Raw genomic sequence first — 22,083 nt, forward strand, 5'->3', positions numbered from 1 at the left:
AATTTCTATCAGCAGTCGATGTTTAACATGTTTCTACAATATATTAGACCATACTAATTATACCAACCACAAGAATTCAACAGTGAAAACTAAACTGTAAAGCACTTGGATGTCACTGAACAATCCATCCTTTACAAAAACAGAAGGGAAAATCACCTCTATTCCCGTTGAGATTTAGCTTTTCTAGCGCCCTTTAAAAAATTCCAACTCATTTTGGAACATTTTAAAAGAATAAATGCATGATGATTCATGTTTATCAACACACTCCATAATCCTTACTGAGTGCCTTCCAATTCAAGATCTGTGATGTGAAGTTAAACAGTTATGGGTATCCTACTACCTGTCAAGAATTAACCATGCATGTTTATGTTATTCCTCTGATCTAATGCTCCTCAGGTTAAAGTTACAATAACATTGTTCAAGGGAGAGGTTACTTACCCAATTCATTAATAGTTGCTCTCGCTCTTGAGACAAAAGAACTAACTTCACTTGAGTGCATTTTTGCCCTTTCTTTAAGGTCAGCACCTGTAAGTGACATTTCACACACACGTTAGCAAGCTCTATACAGTATTGTTAATGTATTTTCAAAAGTAAAATATTCCTTCATTCATAGAAAATATAAATCTACTTTTAGACGAGGAGTTTAAATTGGTCACATAAATTTTCCACAGATTTCAAGGAAAACATGACCTATTTATCCAGGAGAAAAAAAGAAAAACAACAAACCAAAGACCAACCAACCAAACAAAAAGATAAATTATCATAACCAGATTTTCAAGAAGTATATTCTTCCCAGTGACATTTCTTCTTCTCATATTAAAATTGAGCATTTATGCTTATAGTTCATATGACATACTATTTTATTTTCCCAACTGTGTCACAAAGTCTGATAAATATGTGGTTTTCATATTGTGCTCTTGTTATTCTTTTATTGGTAGATCATACAATACCTAAGGTGCATGGTTTTACATTAGCAGACAATTTTTATCTAAATAAAAATCTACAGTGGACCTAGTTCCATTTTTCAACTCAGTTTCAACTCATTTACTGAAATGTATTTTTGAATAAGTTACATACCATCATCATTTTTGCTTATAAAAAATGCCACAGCTTGAAAATTTTTATCTATTTCTTTATGAATATATGAAAATTATTCTGTTTAACAAGCATACTGCAACTAGACATGGATATAAACGTTTTTAAAAATTCACTTGTAGTATAACACTGACATTTTCTCTCATGAGTATGTAAAAAAAAATAACTCAGCAGTAATAATAGTAATAATAATAGCTAGATAGAGAAGCCGATCTTTCTTACAGAGGAAGAATACATAAAAGAGACAAAATCTGCATAGACACATTTATTCTCCAAAGAAATGAAACAGTTACATGGCAACTGCACATGTATTTTTTCTGTTTGGTAAAAAGTAACCTATTGAGCTAGTCTCTAGGCATATGGCTAAATAAGGCAAATAACCAATATTAAAAAAAAAAATAGTTTCATGTTTTTCTACCCTGAGAATCAAAATACTATCCATTCAGGAAAATGCACTGAACTCAGATTAAGTGAAGACTGAAGATTAGAATTAAGTTACACAGTAATAGGTTTCTCCTTTTACCTTTCTGGACTTAACTCATGCTAGGCCCTCTTGACCCTCTTCATCAAACATAGTTTTAGACATACTTTTATTGACAGCATTAGTTGTAACTCACAACTCTAGTCTAGCTCTGTGAAAACCAGTCTCTCTGACATTTTCTGATGAACATTCAGCTGTTGATTTACAGTACCAAGCCCAACAATTCAGCTCTACATTTGCCCTTTCTACTTCCATCATAGCAAAGCTCCTTATTTCACCAGGATTTCTGCTCTCCTTTTACCCATGTCAATAAAAAAACAATGAAGCATCAGTCCTGGCTGCAATTTGCATGTTTCCCACTAAGTAAAGTCAAGTTTAATTTACACTATAAGGCACTTTGCCAAAAAACTTCCACACAACCTTCTAGGATGTGCCCCAGCTGAAGACAGTATGACAGGACAGTTGACCAGACATACAAATATACGAGTATAAAACAGGAATTACTATGGTCAAGTCTGCACTGCAGCAAAATTGCAACTGCTACCTTGGCAATTCACAGTCATTGCACAGAGAAATCTTGCCAGGAACCTGGAAAGCAAACACAGTTTGCATCCATAAATTTGGATAGAACTCTGATTCACATAAAACTGCAAGCAACTTTCACAAATGCATTTATGTATAGAGCTAAAAGGAGCTTCATGAAACTTCATGTCAAAACCTGCTTTAAAAGTTATGTCAGCAACTGTGTGAACAAAATATATCATCTATTTTTTATCAGTTAATGTCTGGTCTAGCTTCTACAACTCTGGCCAAATCATTGCCTTTATAAGAACAACACAAGACTGTGTGCTTTATTAACAAGAAAACTGTGTAATCTGACTCAAAGCTTCCACACACTGAAATCCTGCTTACTTGTCATACCCTTGAAAAGAATTACAAATAAAACATCTAGTATTACTGTTAATAAAATCTTCTGTCAATATATGATTAAGACAATTTTTAAGTTTTGATTTATTCAGACTAATGGAAAAATGGACTCAATCAAAAAACCTCAACCCTTCTAAAATAAAAAAATTAACAAACTGCAGACTTCTTCCTTCAGTTAGAATATACATTTCCTTGAAGACCTTTACAGAAATCTATTAAATTTTAAAAAAAAACTTGTGTAGGAATGGATTAATATGTACTTTCTAATTTAAAATTAATGATTTTAATTACTGTAAAGAAATATCAGATCTTAGTGCCATAACCAACTTTTGTAATCTAACATTTCCCTTTTTAAGTGTTTCTCCCTTATAAATGCCAAGGAAGTGGAAAGAGTCCTTTCGGTAGCCCTTTTTCTATTTTAGCTCTCCAAAGCATAATAATAGTAACTGTAACTTTCTGAGGGAAGAATTTCAGTCAGAAGCCACTCCAAAAGAACACACGCCTTGGCATCCTCTGGTTCACGGGAGACAGAGCTGCCACAAACTTAATACTTTTGTTACTGTTGTAAAGATTTGACTTCTGGTCAAAGAATTATTAAGAATTCTGTGACCCAAATAGCAGAGAACTATTCAGGTGTTTCTTCAAAATCTGTTCTCAAGTCAGAAGCAGAAAAGGCTAAGTTTCTGAAGCCAGCCATGAAGGGGACTGCAGATTCAACCAGAGACTTTGCTCTCTCAGCTACAGAAATCAAAGACCGCTCCTCTCACCCCAAGTTTTCTCCTTCAAAGCAGCTGAAAATAGTATTTGCTCAACTGCTGAGAGCAACAAAGTAGATAGGCTTTTCAAACCACAAAAACTCTGACACAACGAACCTCTGCAACTTTCCCATGGGCCACAGCTGAAATCTGTGGGCACGATTGACCCAGCTGCTTCCCCCTATCCACTCCCAAACGACTCCAGGGGCTGTACTGTGGGTCTACTGCTCCCACCCACATTGAACACAGGGCTCTCTAAGCCCTTCTACCCAAGAAAGAAAGAAAGGGCAAACCTGAGCTACCAGTGAGCTGAGGCAAACTAACTGTTTCAGTTTTGATTACACACTGTAATTATGTTCCCACATCCATCCGGTTTGTACCGGAGCATGAATCATTGTTTTCTGGCGCTTTCTCGCATCTCAGTGCTTCGTCCCACTAATTGATTCTCATCTGCTCAGAATACTAACAAAAGCTAGTCAAAACCACCTGTGATTTTAGGAGTCATGCTCCCCAATTCTCACCTTCCTGCTCCCAGCACTTAATCAGCTCTTTTCTAAAGATTATAAAATGCCATTTCCAAATTACTAGTTGCTAGTACAGGACAAAAGAGAAGTGCCACAGTGAAAGACTACACTGTCAGTGCCATCAACCACTTCCTCCTACAGCTACATTAGGAGTTGGTCAGGTACTCTCCACTTGTGAATAAACTCCTATTGAACCAACTTAATTCACCGAAGTATCACTTCCAAATTTACACAGAAGTTCTCTCTGGTAGGAGAGAACTTCCCTGCAGACTTCCAGTGAACAGATCTGTTTGAAAAACACCAGTATAAACAGCAGTCTTTAGGATGTCTGCTGTGCTGCAAGTACACACACTGGTCTTTCCAGATCAATTCTTGAAACTGATGTGAGGAAGACGCATGCTGTTCTAAATACCACCTACACTTCTACTGAAGTTTGTCAATCCAAAAGGTAGAAATGTCTGTTTGATTTTGATCCATCACTTTCTTATTCCCCTCCTCCAACACTGGCAGAAAATAGGAAGGTTGGTTATTTTTTTTTTACCTTACTTCCCCTAAATATGAAAACCCCGTCGGAATAACTCTCATTTGCATGGTTTTAAACATTACCCTACTCAAAGGTTAGCTGTTGTACACTGTCAGTTGAGAGAGTTTTCTCAGCATGTGCCTGACTTCCATTTCACAACGATGCCAGAGAAAATGTTTATTTGAGAAAGCCAAGGGCAAGCCAGCAAGATGAGCACGTTGCTGTTATTCACCAGCATTTTTCCACTTGCAGGTATGTACGACAAGGATGGCTATTTAACTCAGAGAATATACCAAAGGAAACCAAGTTTTACAGTGATTACTCTGACCCCTCTTGCCTTTTTTGGATATTTTCACAAACCTTCTAAACATAATTTATATACTGTTGAAAAGCTATGTGTTGTGTTTGAAAAATACGTTCCAACATCTTTGTACAAGCCTCACTTTTTAAATACTGTAAATGCCTAGAAATCTTCTTGTACAGACTGTTCTATACTACTTCCAAAACACACCACAAAATCTCTAAACTAGAAAGGCATAAAATTTAAAGGTTTATATGTGATACTTTAAAAATTAACTTTATTGAATAAATATTTCTCATTAAAATAAGACCTTTAGAGAGTAGGCACACCAAAATTAAACAGTGAAGTTACTCTACCAAGTGTCAAAAGGTGTCCAAAGTATCCTTTGTCTGAGACAATGCTACTACACTTTTTCTAAGAGAATTTCTTTTAATTTAGTGAGAGAAATAAGACATTTTGGCAAAAGATTTTACAGGAGTAAAATACAACCAAGAAAAGCATTTCACTAAAAGACTCAACAAAAAGACACAGTTCACAGAAAACACCCACTACAAACAATCAATATACCAGTTTTAGTAAAACACAATTCATTTAAGTTATCCACAAAAGGAGGAAAAGAGTAAAAGAAGAAAACAGATTAAAAGAGGAAAGAAAAAAGGAAGAAAGGAAGAAAGAAAGAAAGAGAGAAAGGAGAGGAAAATAGTTACCAACATCTTTTTTCTCCAAATTTCTAAGTTTCAGAAATAAAGCTTTTACATCCTGAAATCTATTTAGGACAACTTAACTCCCAGTTTTGAACAGCAACTGCAATACTTCACGAAACAAATATATTTATTTAGAGACAGTGTCAAGTCTAACCCAAGTAAAACTTTGTTAATACAGTAACAGGCTATGAATATTATTCTATTGATATATATTTCCAGTTTATATCCATAAAATCCTTTTAAAAACCCAAAAAGCAAAATTTGAATTTGATTATAACAATGTCACCATGTAGATTAATGATTTTTATTTTGCTTTCAACTAACATCTTTCTGTATGTAAAGCTATATGCTTGACAAATCACAGCACAAACAAAGTCAGTGACTACTGAAATCTCTAGCCCATGTAAAAGAAAAATGTTTTATGCTTTGCAGACAAAGTATCTTGAATACAAATTAGTTCAGTCTGCTCAAACAAGAACAGACAGAATGCATCATAACTATGGACTATCGTGGGCAACCTTCCCAAAAGTAACAAAAAAACTTATCATCTGTTTGGTAGAATAATAGACTGAAGTCTGAACTGGAAGGAATCTCTAGAGAATCACCTGGTCCAACCTTCTATTGAATGCACAGCCCTAAATTAGGTTATCCAGGCCACTCTATACATCCTTGCAAACAGAGTACTTTTCTCTGATACTACCAGGCACAGGATGACCAGTTCTCTCTCCCTCCTCAGCAACCTCCAGTCCTCTAATCACCTTATGCTGGCCTGCTAAGTGCTGAGTAGAATAAGCATGTCTTGATCCGCTGATGGTTTTCTTCCTGATGCAGTCCATGACACTGTTTGCCTCCTTTACTGCCACAGTACACTACTAGCTCACGTTATGCTTGCTGTCCCCCAGAACCCACAGGCCCTTTGCAGCAGAGCTGTACTCCAGCCAGTCAGTTCCCAGCCTGTCCTGACACTGAAGTTTACTCAATTCCGGGTGCAGTTCCTACTTATCTTTGTTAAAAGTCATGCAATTTTTGTTGGTCCAATTTTCCAGCCTGTCAACATCTCTCTGAGGGAATGGTGGCTCCTCCTTCCCATGCACTTCCCTCCCCTTCCACTTTGAAGTCATCTGCAAACTCAGTGAGGGTTTGATCCTACGATTAGAACATCTACAAAGATATTGGATAGCGCTGCCAGAGCCCACACTGATCCTTAAGGAACCCCACTCCAAACACCACCTGACAGTTTGTCTTTGAGCCATTAACATCACATTATCCTTTGATCTTTACAGGTGAGCCCAATTCCATGGTCTGTATGTCCAGACTGTAACTTACCAACTTGTCTACAGGAGGAGTACAGGTGAACTCATCAAGTGCCTTGTTAAGTCCAGGTAGACAGCATTCATAACTCTTCTTTCATCCACTGAACCAGTGCTTCCACCACAGAAAGCATCATGTCAGTCAGGCACAATTTATCCTTGGTAAACCTGAGCTGGTTTTTCCCAGTCACTTCCTTGTCTTTCACGTGCCTGAAAACAACTTCCACAAACACCTGTTCGCCACTTCCCCCAAGAAGGAAGTGAGACTGACTGGTCTGCAATTTCCCGAACTTTCGTTTTTGCAGATGGGTAAAATATTTGCCCTTTTGCAGTCACTTCAATGACCTTTTGAATAAGATAGGTGGTGGACCAACTCAGACACATCCAAACAGTTCCTGTTCACATGTGTGTGTCCAACTGGTACAGCTGGACTTTAATTCAGTCCTCCTCTACTGTCAGTGGTTTGCCATCTACTTTGTTGTTGCTTCTTGGCACAGAGACTTGGGACCTGACCTTTCTCAAGCAGACCAAGGCAGAGGGAAAATGGAATATTTCTTTCTACTTTTCCTAAGTTGTTCATAATTAAGCTGCCAGTCCCACGCAGCAGTGGACCTACATTTTCCTTGACCTTATGCTTGGTACTAACATACCTACAGGAGTTTTTCTTGTTACTCTTGACACCTTTTGCCAGTTCAAACTCCAGCTGAGCTTCTTGCATCCTAAGCATATCTCTGCATAACTGAGTGGTTTGGAAGTCCCATTTTCCAGGTGTAAGCTGAATAAAAAACTCCTCCAAAAATATAAAAAGGATATTCAAGAGATTAAAAGACAGGAATTTATTATTTTTTTTAAGAATGAAAATAAATATTCAAATCTAAATGCTTACAAGCTACAGAACACACAAAATAAACTTATAATTTATGGAATATATTTCAATGCATTCCTAAATATTTTCAAGATTTTAGATTCAAATTGACTCTGTAATACTTATAAATCAGTTACAAATTCAGAACACTAAGAAATGAATCATCATTTCATCAAGAATCATTAATTTTAATGCAGAGGTATGAGAGATCTGAAAGTTAAGGATAAAAAGTGAAAAAAGTAGTACCAAAATACCTACTGAACAAAGAAAAGCTAGCAACTTGCTTCTAAGGATCAACTTCTTCTTTGAGTACTACTGAGAAGAAAGACCTCACAAAGCAGTACAACTTACTCTACATTTTCTGTTCTCTGAGATTTTATATTTAAATTTAAAATCAAACATGTGCGTGTAACAGGTAAAATTTATATCAAAAGATCATTCCCTCAAAGATTAATCTCTAAGAGAACAATACATTGTTGGAAAAACATGGCTTTGTATAACACCTTTTTTTTTTTTTAAGTTTCCTTAAGGATAAATAAAAATCTAAGATTCACATTAACTTTATCTACACTGTAGAGCACTTTGAAACTTTTCAATGAAGAAAGAATCCCACAACAGTCCCCTTTGATAAGTCCCCACAAAGTTTTATTCAAACTCTCACATCTTCTCACATTTAATTTTTCCTTTACATTTATTTTTTAATTTGAAGTTAAACAGACATGACCACCACTTTTACGTGGTAAACACGACTTGGACCTCTACATTTTAGTGCATTTCTGTTGTGGTTTAACCCCAGCTGTAACTAAGTACCACATAGCCACTTACTTACTCCACCTCCCATGCCTGTGGGAAGGGAAGGAGAATGAGGAAAAGGGTTAAGATCAATTTAATAATGAAAATAAAATAAGAATAATCATAATTATCATCATCACACCAACAACTGATACAACAAAAAAGAGTCAGAAATAAAACACAAGAAGAAAAAACAAGTGATGCACAATGGCTCTCCACTCGCTGACCAATGCCCAGACCATTCCCCAAAAGCGATTGGCAGCTCCCAGCCAACTCCCCCCAGTTTATATACTGGGCATGATGTTCCACGGTATGAAATGTCCCCTTGGCCAGTCTGGGTCAGCTGTTTGGGCTGTGCTCCCTCCCAGCTTTTTGTGCACCTGCAAAGTCCTTGACTTAGGGTAAGCACTAGTTAGGCAACAACCAAAACATCAGTGTGTGATCAACATTATTCTCACACGGAATCCAGAACACAGCACTGTACCAGCTACTAGGAAGAAAATTAACTCTGCCCAAACCAAAAAAAAAGCACTTTAATGATTCCAAGAAAGGTAGGAAACAAAAAACACACAGTAAAGAAGTCAGAAATATATCACGAAGTATTAAGCAAGTGCTGAAAATCTTCTCATATAAAATGGAATGGAGAACTCCAAAAGTTACATGTAAGTATTCAGAACTCGGTTTTCCAGATGCACAAAATTCTTAGCAAGTCAGCACACTGTAAAAATACAAAATTATTTGAAATTAATAAAAATAAGGGTACCCATGCTCCCAGGCATTAGGAAGAAATTGAGTATACAATGTACTTATAAAAGTAAAACCAGTGCAGCACCACGGGACCCAGCCTAACAGTGAACAAATATACTAAGGAGCTGGCTCTGAAGTGCCAAAGAGATATAAACTAACAGTCACTGGCTGAGAACACACATCTTGGTCCAATGCCTACCTACCTGGGTTATCTCTCAGCCTTTGGTGCAGTTAGTTACACAAACATACTATGGAGATTATGACACGCTTTTCATAATTGCCTGTTAAATAACATTTTAGCTAAGAAATTAGTTCACAACATACGGTCAGCACAAGGTTTTCCAAGCATCTTTAGTAACCTGAGAGAAAGCACGTTTCATAACTTAAGAATAACCACCTACTATCTATCATAGCCATTTCCTTTACTGAACAGCAACCAATTCTGCCACACACTTGTACAGACACAAATCTTTGCAAACACCACCTGCACCGTGTACAAAGAAAATGCATTTACATGCAACTGTGATAAAAAGCAAGTTGTATTCTAAATTTCAAAACAAAATGAGAAGGATGCTTGCTGTAGTCATTTTAACTGGGGGAAAAACAGTTTGGCACACAGGATGACCTGTATGTTTCCTACACAGGGAAGTCATCTAAACGAATAAAACTATTTTATTTTTTTTTTTTATGTAAGACTGTATATTCCTGAAGTTCTCTAAATGTGGATACATGATTTTTGAGACAAAACTAATATTGTTGTTCTTCCATATAAGACTTACTTTCACAATTTATTAGCATGGCTTGATAACCTCACTTTTTACAAACATCCCCTGTGTGTCACAGAAACATTCCTGAGAATCATCAAACTGTGAAGAACAAACAAAATGTCTGCTGCAATTCCTATATGTCTGAGCCTGTGGCAGGATGCCAGTCCTAAACATTCCCTCTGGTAAGATGGCAGCATTACAGCTCCAGCACTATATGTTATCTTATATATCTTGCAATAATTTAGACACAGATCAGCATATTTAAAGCACTAGCTGCTATATCAGTCCCCATAAATAGGATATTTCAGAAAGTACAACTTCGGAGGCACAGGGGAGTTTTGCCTTTTTTTTCTATTTCCTTTCAGCTTTTCAATTCCAAACCTTTGTGAATGGCCCAGGTGCTAATTCACACAGGTTTCCACTTCAGATCCAGGAATCCTGAATATAAATTACTAACTTCATATACAAAAGTTCTACAATCCCTTTCCAATGCCTATGCAAATTCAGACCAGATATAGATTAAAGTCAGCTGGCTCTTTTTCCATGCTGTCTGTCCAGATCTAAATTTAGACACACCCAACAATATTCCTCCTGTTAACCTTTTCTACTGCAAAAGAAAGGCAGCATTACACCTCATATGCCTTTCCTGAATTCATCTTCACTTGAAGGGGGGAAAAACGAATCATTATAAAGATATTAACCTCATCTCTTCAAAATAAAGTAATTTTTTTTCCCAAACACCAACCAGTTTTCTTTGTGAAACTTCCATCATCCAGTCACTCTCTAGTCCCTTAACTCCCTGTCCTCTTAACAGCTTTGTCACAACAGGATTTTATGCAGTTTCCTCCCTGAAACATGAAAGAGACCAGTTGTATTGGGTTTGGCCAGGGTAGAGTTAATTTTCTCCACAGTGTCTAGTATGGGGTTATGTTTTGGATTTGTGCTGAACACAGGGTTGATAACACAGAGATGGTTTTGCTATTGCTGAGCAGGGCTTACACAGAGCCAAGGCCTTTCCTGCTTTTCATACTGCCACGCTGGGGAGGGAAGCTGGGGGTGCATGGGAGGCTGGGAGGAGACACAGCCAGGACAGGTGACCCAAACTGTCCCAAGGGATATTCCAGACCAGGTGACATCCTGCTCAGTATATAAAGCTGGGAAGAAGAAGGAAGAAGCTGGGGCTGTTTGCAGTGATGCTTGTCTTGCCATGTCACTCTGCCTGCCCATAGGAAGCAGTGAATTAATTTTTTGTTTTGCTTTGCTTGTGTGCATGGCTTTTGCTTTTCCTATTAAGCTGTCTTATCTTAACCCATGAGTTTTCTCTCTTTTACTCTTCTGATTCTCCCTCTGATCCCACCAATGAGGGAGTGAGAGAGCAGCTACATATGCTTAGTTGCCACCTGGGGTTAAATCACAACACGAGTACTGGTGGAAATACAAGAATGGTACAGTTACCTGTTTCCAAACAGGTAAATTAAGACAATATTAATTTTGGTTCTGTGCTATGTCTCACTTCTAGTGACTTCTGTCAGGCTAACAAATCAGGACTAGCAGAAGGCAGGCACAAAGGCTGTGTACGTGTAACTATCATAAAAAGGCTGTGTAATTTTTGACTCTCAGACAGATACAGAAGGAGGAGAAAGTGGTGGCAGTAGTGAGTGGCTACGAACCACAAAGACAGGCCTTTAGAACAATCAAATCTTGAAAAACCTATTTGCCCCAATCTTAGAATAATACCCTATAAAACATCCCAACTAAAGGACAAGACTATGAGTTTACATCATGGTAATGCTAAATATCAGCATTTAAAAAATGTTGTGATTATTATTCAATATAGAGCATTTTCTTTTTAAACAAAACAACCCCCACCACAGAAAAAAAAAAAGTAAAGCTATTTCCTAAACCACTTTGATTTCTATGTTATTTCCACAACAAGATTACAGAAGTACTTCTTTAGTTATTCTGGTAGTCTGAACAACCAACTTCCTCAAATCACGTTTCGTTTTCAAATTCAACCTTCACTAAGAGAACTCCTACATTCAACATAACTGAATTCTTACACAGAATGGCAAAGTTCAAATAAGACAACCCTAAAAGCGGCATTTTTTACCCTATTATTTAGCTCGAGACTAATGGTGCAATCATTAATCGTGATTTCTATTTATACCTGCCATAAGAAAATCCTCTGAAGAGATCAGCGCCAGAGTTCTTGTTTTTTAAAGAAAGATCTAAAACTAATTTACTACTGAAAAAATAGTATAAATGTAGTATTGCATCTCAAGTGTATCAACTGCAATAGCTTTGCAGTGAGTCTGCTAATATCTAACTCCTATAATGACAACTGACATACAGTTTTCTATCTTCTGATTCATAAGAAGGCGTTCCTAAAACTTGATAATGCTGAGATTCTTCATCCTTCTTCTCAAACCTTAAAAGAATATTCAGACTGAACATTCTTAGTAAGCAGTTATGAAGCCTTTCATCCCAAACATGAATGCACCCAAAATTTTCAGCAACCCGCTGTTTGTTCCACTTTGATTTCTAATAAGTTCAGTACTCAAAAGAAAAGACATCTTTCATAGCACTATTACAGATGACTGACTCAAATATTTTGCATATACCATGTATCTGACCACTGCTTATATTTTTTTTTAATGTTAAAAGGAATTGATACTGCTGGGTTTATCTATTTTGAATAGCAGTAAGTACAAAAATAGTTAACTAACAGCACACCCAGTTTTATGAGCTGTAAATAGAAAAAGAGGAAGTGTGTTATGTGGTAAAAAAGAGAAAGTCAGAATTTCTTCCAAAGAAGTCCTGAAGCCAGTATTCAGGTATAAATCCTATTAAAAAAAGGAGGAGTTCTTCCTGAGAAAAAACACAGATTGAACTGTTACATTACCTGGATGCAGACAAAGGCATGGGTGAAAGCCATTTTCTTCTTTCTTCACTACCCTTAGTTCAATCCCTTAATCTTGAAGGCATCATCCAGTATCTCTGTGGCAGCCTTAACCGCATTGGTGTATTAGCTGGAAACTTCCAGCAGGTCAAGACTCAATAACGCTGGATTCTGTGCAGCTATGCAGCAAGTGATATTTTCAATGGAACATTTAAAGAAGCAGGTAAATTATACATACAGTATATGAAAATATAAAATCATCTTGTGAAGGATATCTGCAAAAATCATCATGTTCTGCTGCCTCCCAATTACAGGATGATAATTTTTGATGCACACATCAGATCACAAACAAAGCTGAGGAAAGACTTGAAGTAATGGCCTTAGAAAGACTGCCTGAGGTGAAAACTGAGTTTGACTAGAAACCTTTTCAAGCTATAGCTTGATTTTTGTGGGAAAACTCAAACTGGAGAAGAAAAGTCTTCTAGGTTAAAGGTTAAAGACATAGAGCTCGGCTTTGGCAACTCAAAGTCTACTCAGAAAGCGTAAATCTTGAACTGAAAAAAAAAAAGCATTAAAACGGCTGGCATTGCTGCACAAACATCTCTAGCCCATATTAACAGTGGGACAGCACTCAAGGCCAAAGTCTCGCCATTCTACACAGTACTGTGTGAAAGTAACAACTAGTATGTGAGCCATGAGTAGGAACATCTCTTAATTATCCTTTGTTCACACAAAAGTCAGACATGAAACCAGCAGCTGCAATTCTATTTCTCACAACTCACAAGCAGTACTTCCCCTTATCCCCTGTGTCCCCAAAGGCTTCAAACTGACTCAGAAAAATAAATCAGAGTGCTTTCAAACAGCAAAATTTCCCATCCACTGAACATATTTTGAGCACCAATATTGCAAATTCAATTCTATTTTCTAAGGACTTGTTATTTTAAAATACTTCAGAGATATTTGATCTCTTCTATTTTTAAAAGACCATCCAAGAGACTTGTCAGCAAACTACTTCAGAGAAGAAAAGAAAAAAAAGGAAAGGAGATACAACACTGGAGTATTACCTGCTATCTAGAAGGTTTAAAAATTATACAGATTGGTGATATTTGTGCCTAGAGCTCAATCACTTAAAAACCACGTCCATCCACATGCATTCAGTAAGTTCCAGCTGGTGACAGGAATTCCACAAAGAAATGGTAAAATACCAACAAAATACTATTTTAGATCTAATTTTTTTATATCCTACAAAACCCTGATGCTTCACTATTAATATAAACTTTCTGCATTACATTGGAATTTTGCTGAGGGACAGTGCAGACAACTAACTACCTACCTGCAACTTTTTACCATTAAATAATTCGGAGAGGATTGTATTTTGTTAAAATAGGCAGGATATGACTAAAGGTCACAGAATTTCTTTTACTTATTGGAAGTTTTTCTTCATATTTGAATCAATTAGCATATACATATATATGTATATATATAGTTGCATTTTGCCCAATTCTATGCCATTTATAAAAGCAGGTATGAAACTAACTGTTAAAACTGTCTTAAGATGAAAATGCCACAGATTCAGATATGTCTAAATACCTCTGCTACACGATCATTTTATTTATTCTTTTCAAGAGCAAGTGGAAAAGAATTCTTTACCATGCAATAACTATTTTTTCCATGTGTTGCGCACATGTATTCTATTTCCAGGACACGTTACCACCAAGCGCATGAGATCAAATTATTTTTGCCAGCAGGTTTTCTCAGCCAAGGATATAAATGGCAAAGCAGGCTCAGTTCCCTCGCCAATAAAGAAATCAGGTGCCATAGGCACTTAGTACACCAAAGTAAAGGGTTATTTAACTCACACAGTGTACAAAGACAACCCGCCTCAGAGAACTGTGAAAAAACCTGCATCACTTCTTCACAAAGCAACAACAGACAGGACACGAGTATTTCAAATGGAAGTGACTACTCAATTTGACTTATTACTTATGGAAGAGATCTGGACCTTAAGAGACTGCAGTGGGAAAGTCAAATGTTGATAACAGAGGTTAAAAAGAATTAAGTTCTTCATCTAGGAACAAAGGCATTTACCAGCAATGTCCTGGGTGGCAAAGGCCTAACCAAAAGCTATCCTTATCAATTTAGTTTGATCAGGGATAATCAATAATCTGTATCTTTCTGTTAAAGTGATCTTCACATGGTTTTAGTCACTTTAAAACCACAAAGTTTTAAACCATTTTATACAGAGCACAAGATGAGTGAGTTCAATTTCTGACAAAAAAAGCATCCATGTGCATGCCCTGAAACTGCAGCACAAGCTCTAGCCAACACCTGAAAATAAGCTTGCAGATTTTAGGAAGGTGTAAGAGAGTCTATGACAGACTTGGAGTTTATACATAATCAAGATGCAATTGCTTTCTTTTAACTAGGATTTGAAGATGATGAAAAGAGTGAAAATTACATGAATTAAAATAGCTATTCTCCACCACAATCATGTTAAAGTGGGTCTGGTATCACACAGTCATAGCATCATTTAGGCTGAAAAAGATCTCCAAGATCATCGAGTCTGATTGTTCACCTAACACAGCCATGTCCACCACTAAACCATGTCCCAAGTGCCACATCTACACAGCTTTTAAACACCTCCAGGGATCCTGCTGGATTCAATCAAATTGCTGAACACCCCTAATAACCCGTTACAATCAGCAAAGCACAAACAACTTGATACTAAAAAAAGACAGAACTCTATCCAATAAGTCCTATATGTTTTCTGGGCAATAAATAAAATTCTATTTCAAAATATGCAAAGTTGTCTTCGGAATCTAAAATCATACTTATTAGAGATGTGCAAGTAGCTTGGAAAAATAAAGTTCCTGAATTGTCTTAATGTCAGTTAGGATACTAACCCAGCTTTCAAGAGATCTCCCAAAAAAAAATAAAAATAAAAATTTAAATGCATAGAGAGAACTGTTTCTCCATCCCCAATGGGGAGACTTGAAATGAAAGGCTTAAAGCAAAAACATATTGCCAATGCAGGCCTATAAAAAACCACAGCCAAACAACATTTTGTAATTTAGGAATACCTCTCAAACTCATAATCTAATACCTAATACTGTAAGGTGCTGCAAATTCCAGACTCCAAGATAAACCTGCAACTGTTCACATGTAAAGCAGCGTGAACAACAATCCCCATAAATCATCTCCCAAAGTTTGTGCAAACTGCTAACCATGAAAGGCTAGAAGTACAGAAAGATTATTTTTTGAAAACCTGTGTTTCTACCTGAAGAGTCCTGAAGGTACTTTTGGATTAAAAGTAATTCAGGAGCACCTCCCTAAATGCCAAGTTCTTAGCTGAGAGTTCACCACTGCACTTCGAAAATAGAACAGGAATAAAGAATAACCCTCTAGGCCTGCAACACCTGCTGGAACAGGCTTGAAGTGACTTCAAGCATCCCTCTAGAAAAGCTAAAAAGGAGTAGGGTAACATTAAAGTAATGTTGGTATTCATCACCTTACAGGACATTTTTGGAACTAACCCACCTGATGACTACAGATTTCATTTTTGATGTCACACAAAACCACAGTTCTGTACTGCAAAACCACAGTTTTGACACAGGATGGCAGATAAGCCCCCACTCAGTTGCTTTCTCACTCTGCACCAGCAGGATGGACAAGACAAAAGGAACAGTAAAAGCAAGGTGGGGACAGGGGGAGAGGGATGAATGGCTGTGTGGAAAAATCACCTTGCAGGTTGAGATAAAGAGAGTTTAATAAGTACGGGAGGAAGAAGAAGAAAACAAAGGATGCAAAAACAATCATTCACCACCAGCAGACCAATGCCTCTCCAGCCCTAAGCAAGGTCTACTTTGGAAAAACAACTACCCAGTTTTACTGCTGAGTATGATGTCATGAGTCATGGAATACTCCCTTTCACAATTCCAGCTGGCTGTGCCAGCTGTGTACCCTCCCAGCCTCTTGCCAACCCTTGACTCACTGGCACACTGAGAAGCAGAGGGGACCTCAATGTTGTCCAAGCACTGCTCAGTGACAACTAAAACACTGGTGTCTTTCCACCACTGTTTTGTTCACCAGTCTATAACACAGCACCATATGGGCTGCTATACGGAAAATGAACTCTGTCCCAGTCATGCCCAGTACAAGTCATAAAGACCACTAGTACTTAAGGCATTTGTTAATGCATACATCAACCACAAGCAAAACAACCCAAATAATTCAAAGTACCTACAGAGAGGTACAGAAAGATGACACATACAAGGATATCAGAAGACTCAGCTGAATTGCTCTGTGGCTTCAAAGAGCCAGAAGATACCAACGATGACTGCACAGATATTCCTGTAGCTTGAAATACTAAATCAAAACTCAACTAGCTTTAATACACCTGCAGGAATCAATAGAGCCTACAGCTTGCTTGAAGATGACAAATTATGCCACATTAAGAACATGCCCTACCAGGAGAATCTCAAGCATACCAAGACAACTTTATTCACTTTCACAGAAATAAAACTGTTCAGTTACAGCATCCTACCCACTAGTCTACCCTACCAAATCAAAGACTTTAGCAGCACTGAACCCTGCAGTCCTCACACTTTGATCCAGGCACCAGAAGCGGTCCAGTGATGGTTATGCAAGTTTCCAGTTAAGTCCTGTTTTATGACAGTCAAGTTCACCTACACACCTCTAACATGCAGGGTATTAGAGAAATTTCTTACACGGTGTCATGTGTGCCAACAGTCATCTAATTTCACGCTTCAGTGATACAGGATAAAAAAGGGGGAAAACAAAAAAGTGTGCAGCATTTCAGTGAGTAGCTGTATGTGAAACTCAGCACTACTCTGAAGCAGTCCTAAGCAGTGCCACAAGGACTATATTCCAAAAGTCAAATCCAACTGTAACACGTACATGAAATGCAGGAATTCATCTACCCATGTAACCTAGAAAACGTGGGTTTGGATAAACGTGATAGAAATACTATAGAACGATTTTTTTTAAATCAAAATTAAACACATTGCAGTTGCACTACATACATAACATAGCCATTAAAGATGTATTTCCAAGCAACAAAAGCTGCAATAAGCTAGTGACATCACCAAAGACATCTGTGGACCAAACCCTTGAGAAGCATATTAAAAAAAGAAGACAAATACAGAGCAAAACTATTTCCGATTAAGCTCTAAATATTGAAATAATTTTTTTAATATATTTTATATCCAGAAAGCAGAGTCTCTTTATAGGAGCAAATGGGAAAACAAGTTGTCCAACTACCTAAGAACATTAGCTGCCAAGGAGTTTTCCCAGTATAAAATGTTCTGCATCCATCTGGTATCTTTTCCATTTTAATTTAGTCTATTCTGGTAAAATCCACCTCAGAGAAGTCTTTACTATTTGAAAGTTTATTACAGCACTCTAAGTAAGGTCTGTATGTATGTTTCTCTATTCAAGCATTTCTCTATTCAAGGTATTCAAGCAAGGTACCTTTCACTGCTTCATAATCATCTTGACAAGATGTCACTTTCATTTAAATTCTGCTTTATGCTGAAGGTCCTTCTCCCCAGCTCCTGCCTGTGTCGAGTTTGCACACCAAATCACTACAAATTTCTACTCAGGAAACTTCTGTATCATTTCTGTAACAATCCAAAAGATCTTGAGCGCTGTGTCAGATTCAAGCATCTCACAAAACTGCAGAAGCTCTCCAGCCGTTCGGGATCATATTTGACTCCCTTATTTGTAAGCTATACGGTTATATTTATTCTCATTAATTAAATGACTTCCAGTCATTTGGGTATAAAAGTCTCAGCTCTAAAGTTAGGTTCCAACTCTCTATTTTCCATTAAAAAAATAAGCTGCATTTCCAAAATTTTTACTCAGCTTACTCTAAATGAGATGTAGGAGGGGAACTTAAAAACAGCCAAGTGTTCCCTTCAGAAATTTGTCTCCCTAGTTTTTCCATACAGCTACTCAAAAGAGAGGACACCCTGAGAACTACTCTGACTGCCAGACACAGAATTGAAACAAGTAAATTTCTCTTATCACCAGTATATTTATGCTTTGTGACTACTCCTCCAGAACATAACAAATTATTTTATACCTAATATTTCCATGTAATAATTTTAAGTATTCAATTTGATCAATTTTTTCCATGCTTTTGTATTTTTTAATGGCTCTGGGAAAGTCATTCCTGTTTCCTGTTACCCTCCTCAGGATAAACTAAAGAACTAATCAAATGCCACTCCCTCAGAAATATATCTTTTACCTAGAATTTAATATTTTTAATATTTTAGGTGGCTTTCAATGGAAGAAATATTTTCAGAAAATATTGCATTGTGTGCATTTGCTGTAATGGACTAAAAGCCTAAGACATTAAACTATCAGAACGGAACAAGTTTTTAAAAAATATATTATTTTTATGAGCAAGTAAAACTTACCATAACCTCACTACGTTCTCCAGTATCCAAAGATGCACTGCTTTTACACTTCCCAGCACACTTAAACCAGATGGATGACATCAAGTATAGTATAGCCCTCTGTTGCTCAAAATTAGTTCTAAAGACAGAAAACCATCACATAAAGTAACCCCACACTTCAAGTAACTGAAGAAGGTGCTGTAGTTCCAGGTGAATGTCCAGCCTTTGGTGAGTATTATACTAGCAAAGTCACCGTGCACAAACATGTTGATTCTGTTTGGCAAGGCTCACCACATAACTAGAGGACCAATTCAGACAGATTTGGGTCTTTTTAGTAAATCTTAAGTAACAGCATGGATCACAAGTTCAAAGATGGCTTCAATTCTACTGAGGAAGGAGAAAGAAGAATGCTCATATTATTGAAATAAATACATTTCCATTTCTTAACCAGATACCACAAGCCAGGCAAGAGAAGGAATGGACAGATGTTCTGTTTCATCAGGTTGAAAAAGAAAATATCAAAATTTTGTCAATCAAGGGAAAATACTGCTAAAAAGATAATTCCCTAGCTGGATTTCATAATTTATTTTTCATTAATGGTCTGATCTTAAATTTGGTATTTATTTTGTGCTCACAAATCACAGTTAGCTCTGGTCTACAGCTCATTCAAGACCAAAAAAGGAAGAAAAATTGCATGGATATATCCACAACTAGTATCCCCAGATGAATACACCCAATTACCAGAAACTTTTCTTTTTTTTTTTTTAAGTTTTATGCTATGGTAATATTAGCTATGAATAACGCTGTCTCTACTTCCACTAGATCCTAAGAAAAACTCTGACACAGGAGACAAGGCCACGGTGGCTGAAAGTACTTTCAATTCAAATTGTTTTCATTCAGTGGAAGAATGGAGTCCCTCTGAGACAGAAATTTAATATTTTTATAAATTGCTCCTGGTACTAAAGGAGTAACTAACCTAAAGATGTCATTAGAGAACTTCAAAACTAGAGAAGGACACACAGCATTTCATAGACAAGGCTTTAGAGCACACAGTGTTGCAAAAGAGAGACATCTAAACAGATGTCAAGCCTGATGAAAAGAGTCCTGCATCTTATGTAAGGGATGGAGAAAAGAACAAAGCAGCTACAGACATAGTCTCTTCAGATGGAGTTATTCCACTTCAGCTTCTGCACAGTACTTATTACACAGTGCTGGTCACTACTCACTCATCTGGAGAGAAAGATTCCTCATTACTTTTATTTTAGCCCTATTTTTACACAAGTTTCTCTTGAGACTCCATATAACCAGTCCACCCTCGATTTCATAGTTCCTCAAGAATAAAGGTGTTGCCTCAGACTTATTTTGGAAAACCCATAACAACTGTGTTAACTTAGGCCATCTGTCAAGTGCCCACAAAGACAGTCTCTCAATTCCCTTTCTCAATAAGACAGGAGAGAAAATACAATTACAAGCTCATGGACTGAGATAAGGACAGGGAGATCACTGCCTTGTTACCATCGTGGGCAAAACAGACTGACTGGACTTGGGAAAGACAAATTTCATCTACTGCCAGTAAGACGTGGATAGTGAGAAACAAAAACCAAAATAAAACCATCTTGCCCCTACTCTTCCTTCTCTCTTGGCTTAACTTTACTACTAACTCCTCCACCTCTCCCCACTGCTGCGCCTCACAATGGGGATTGTGAGGTGCAGTAAGACCATAACACTTGCTCCTCAGAGGGCTCTTATCTGCTCCACAGTGGGTCCTCCATGAGCTCCAGGGGAACAACCTGCTTTGCCATGGTCTTCTCCTTGGGCTGCAGGGGAACCTCTGCTTTGGCACTTGGAGCACCTTCTCCCCTTCCTTCCTTCCTTCCTTCCCACTGATCTCGGTGTCTTCAGGGCTGTTCCCTCACATTTTTTTCTCACTTCTCTCTCGGGGCTCCTGCACATGATTCTCTACCATTTCTAACTGTGTTATCACAGAGGTGTCACCAGCATCACTTACAGACTCAGCTTTGGACAGTCATGGGTCTGTTTTGGAACTGGCTGCAGCTCACTGTGTCCAGTACCAAGACAGCTCCTGGTCTCTTCTGAGAGAGGCCCATGTGAACTCAATACACTGGTTTAAAAACTATTCCCTACTAGAGAATAACTTTCAGAAAGCTGAAAAAATGAAAAACAAATTCTACAGTTCGCTCAAGCAAGGTATTGAAATGACCAATGGGAAGGCAGACAAGTGATTCTTAGCTTAAAGTTTCACAGCTGGTTAGATGCTGATTTAAGGACTGCACTATTGAGAACATTCCCACCTAACTTCCAATCCCATTCCTTGTGTCTGCCTCCTCAACAGGAACAGATCAGTCTTTTGGAGATTAAAAAAATAAACACAGTAAATTAAATTCTCATATTCTTAGTGAAAAACTTCCTGGAAACCTCCCACTTGTATTTTTTCTGCAGCTAAAGGATGAATGCATATTTTTTTATTTTTGAAGCATAACTTAGCATGCAGCTATTTACTGTGCCACCATTTGCTGCCTTAGCTAAAAGCAATTTTTATTTGCTAATTTCCCAGTAGCTTGTTTTCCAAGGTAACCACACGGTTAAGGTAAACTTATGCAAAATAATATGGATGACATAGCATGCTGAACCCCTTTGAACTACATTCCAATATCAGAATCATGTAAGTGATCAATTAGGCACATAGCAGCTCTGCCATACTGAGGGCTGAGAACAAGCTTTTGTTTAAGATTGACTTAGCCCTCATTCCAATTTCATCTGAAATTCAGTATGCGTTGTCAGCATAGAAGGTGGAGGAGCATTTGGAGTTAACTGAATGAGGTACTTTCAAAAGAAAGACATTTAAAACAGCTTTTCTTATTGGGATTTTTTTTCTGTATAGACCTGGGGATTAAACCACAATCCTAACTGCACTCTTTATTGGCCCAGCTGTTCAACATGTCCTCTAGAAAAT

At 37.4% G+C, this 22,083-nt stretch overlaps 1 protein-coding gene across 1 annotated transcript in view; it reads right to left on the reverse strand.

Annotated features, from left to right (window-relative positions):
• Nucleotides 1-22,083, reverse strand: part of AUH (AU RNA binding methylglutaconyl-CoA hydratase) — a 129,564-nt gene that overhangs the window by 74,812 nt on the left and 32,669 nt on the right. Inside the window, exon 6 of the mRNA XM_051777455.1 lies at nt 439-525. Within this exon, the coding sequence (XP_051633415.1) occupies nt 439-525 (87 nt within the window). The remainder of the gene's footprint in view (nt 1-438; nt 526-22,083) is intronic.

Source organism: Manacus candei, unplaced genomic scaffold, assembly GCF_025592945.1.
Source record: "Manacus candei isolate 608988 ecotype Guabito, Panama unplaced genomic scaffold, ASM2559294v1 h1tg000010l, whole genome shotgun sequence".
Lineage (NCBI taxonomy): Eukaryota > Metazoa > Chordata > Aves > Passeriformes > Pipridae > Manacus > Manacus candei.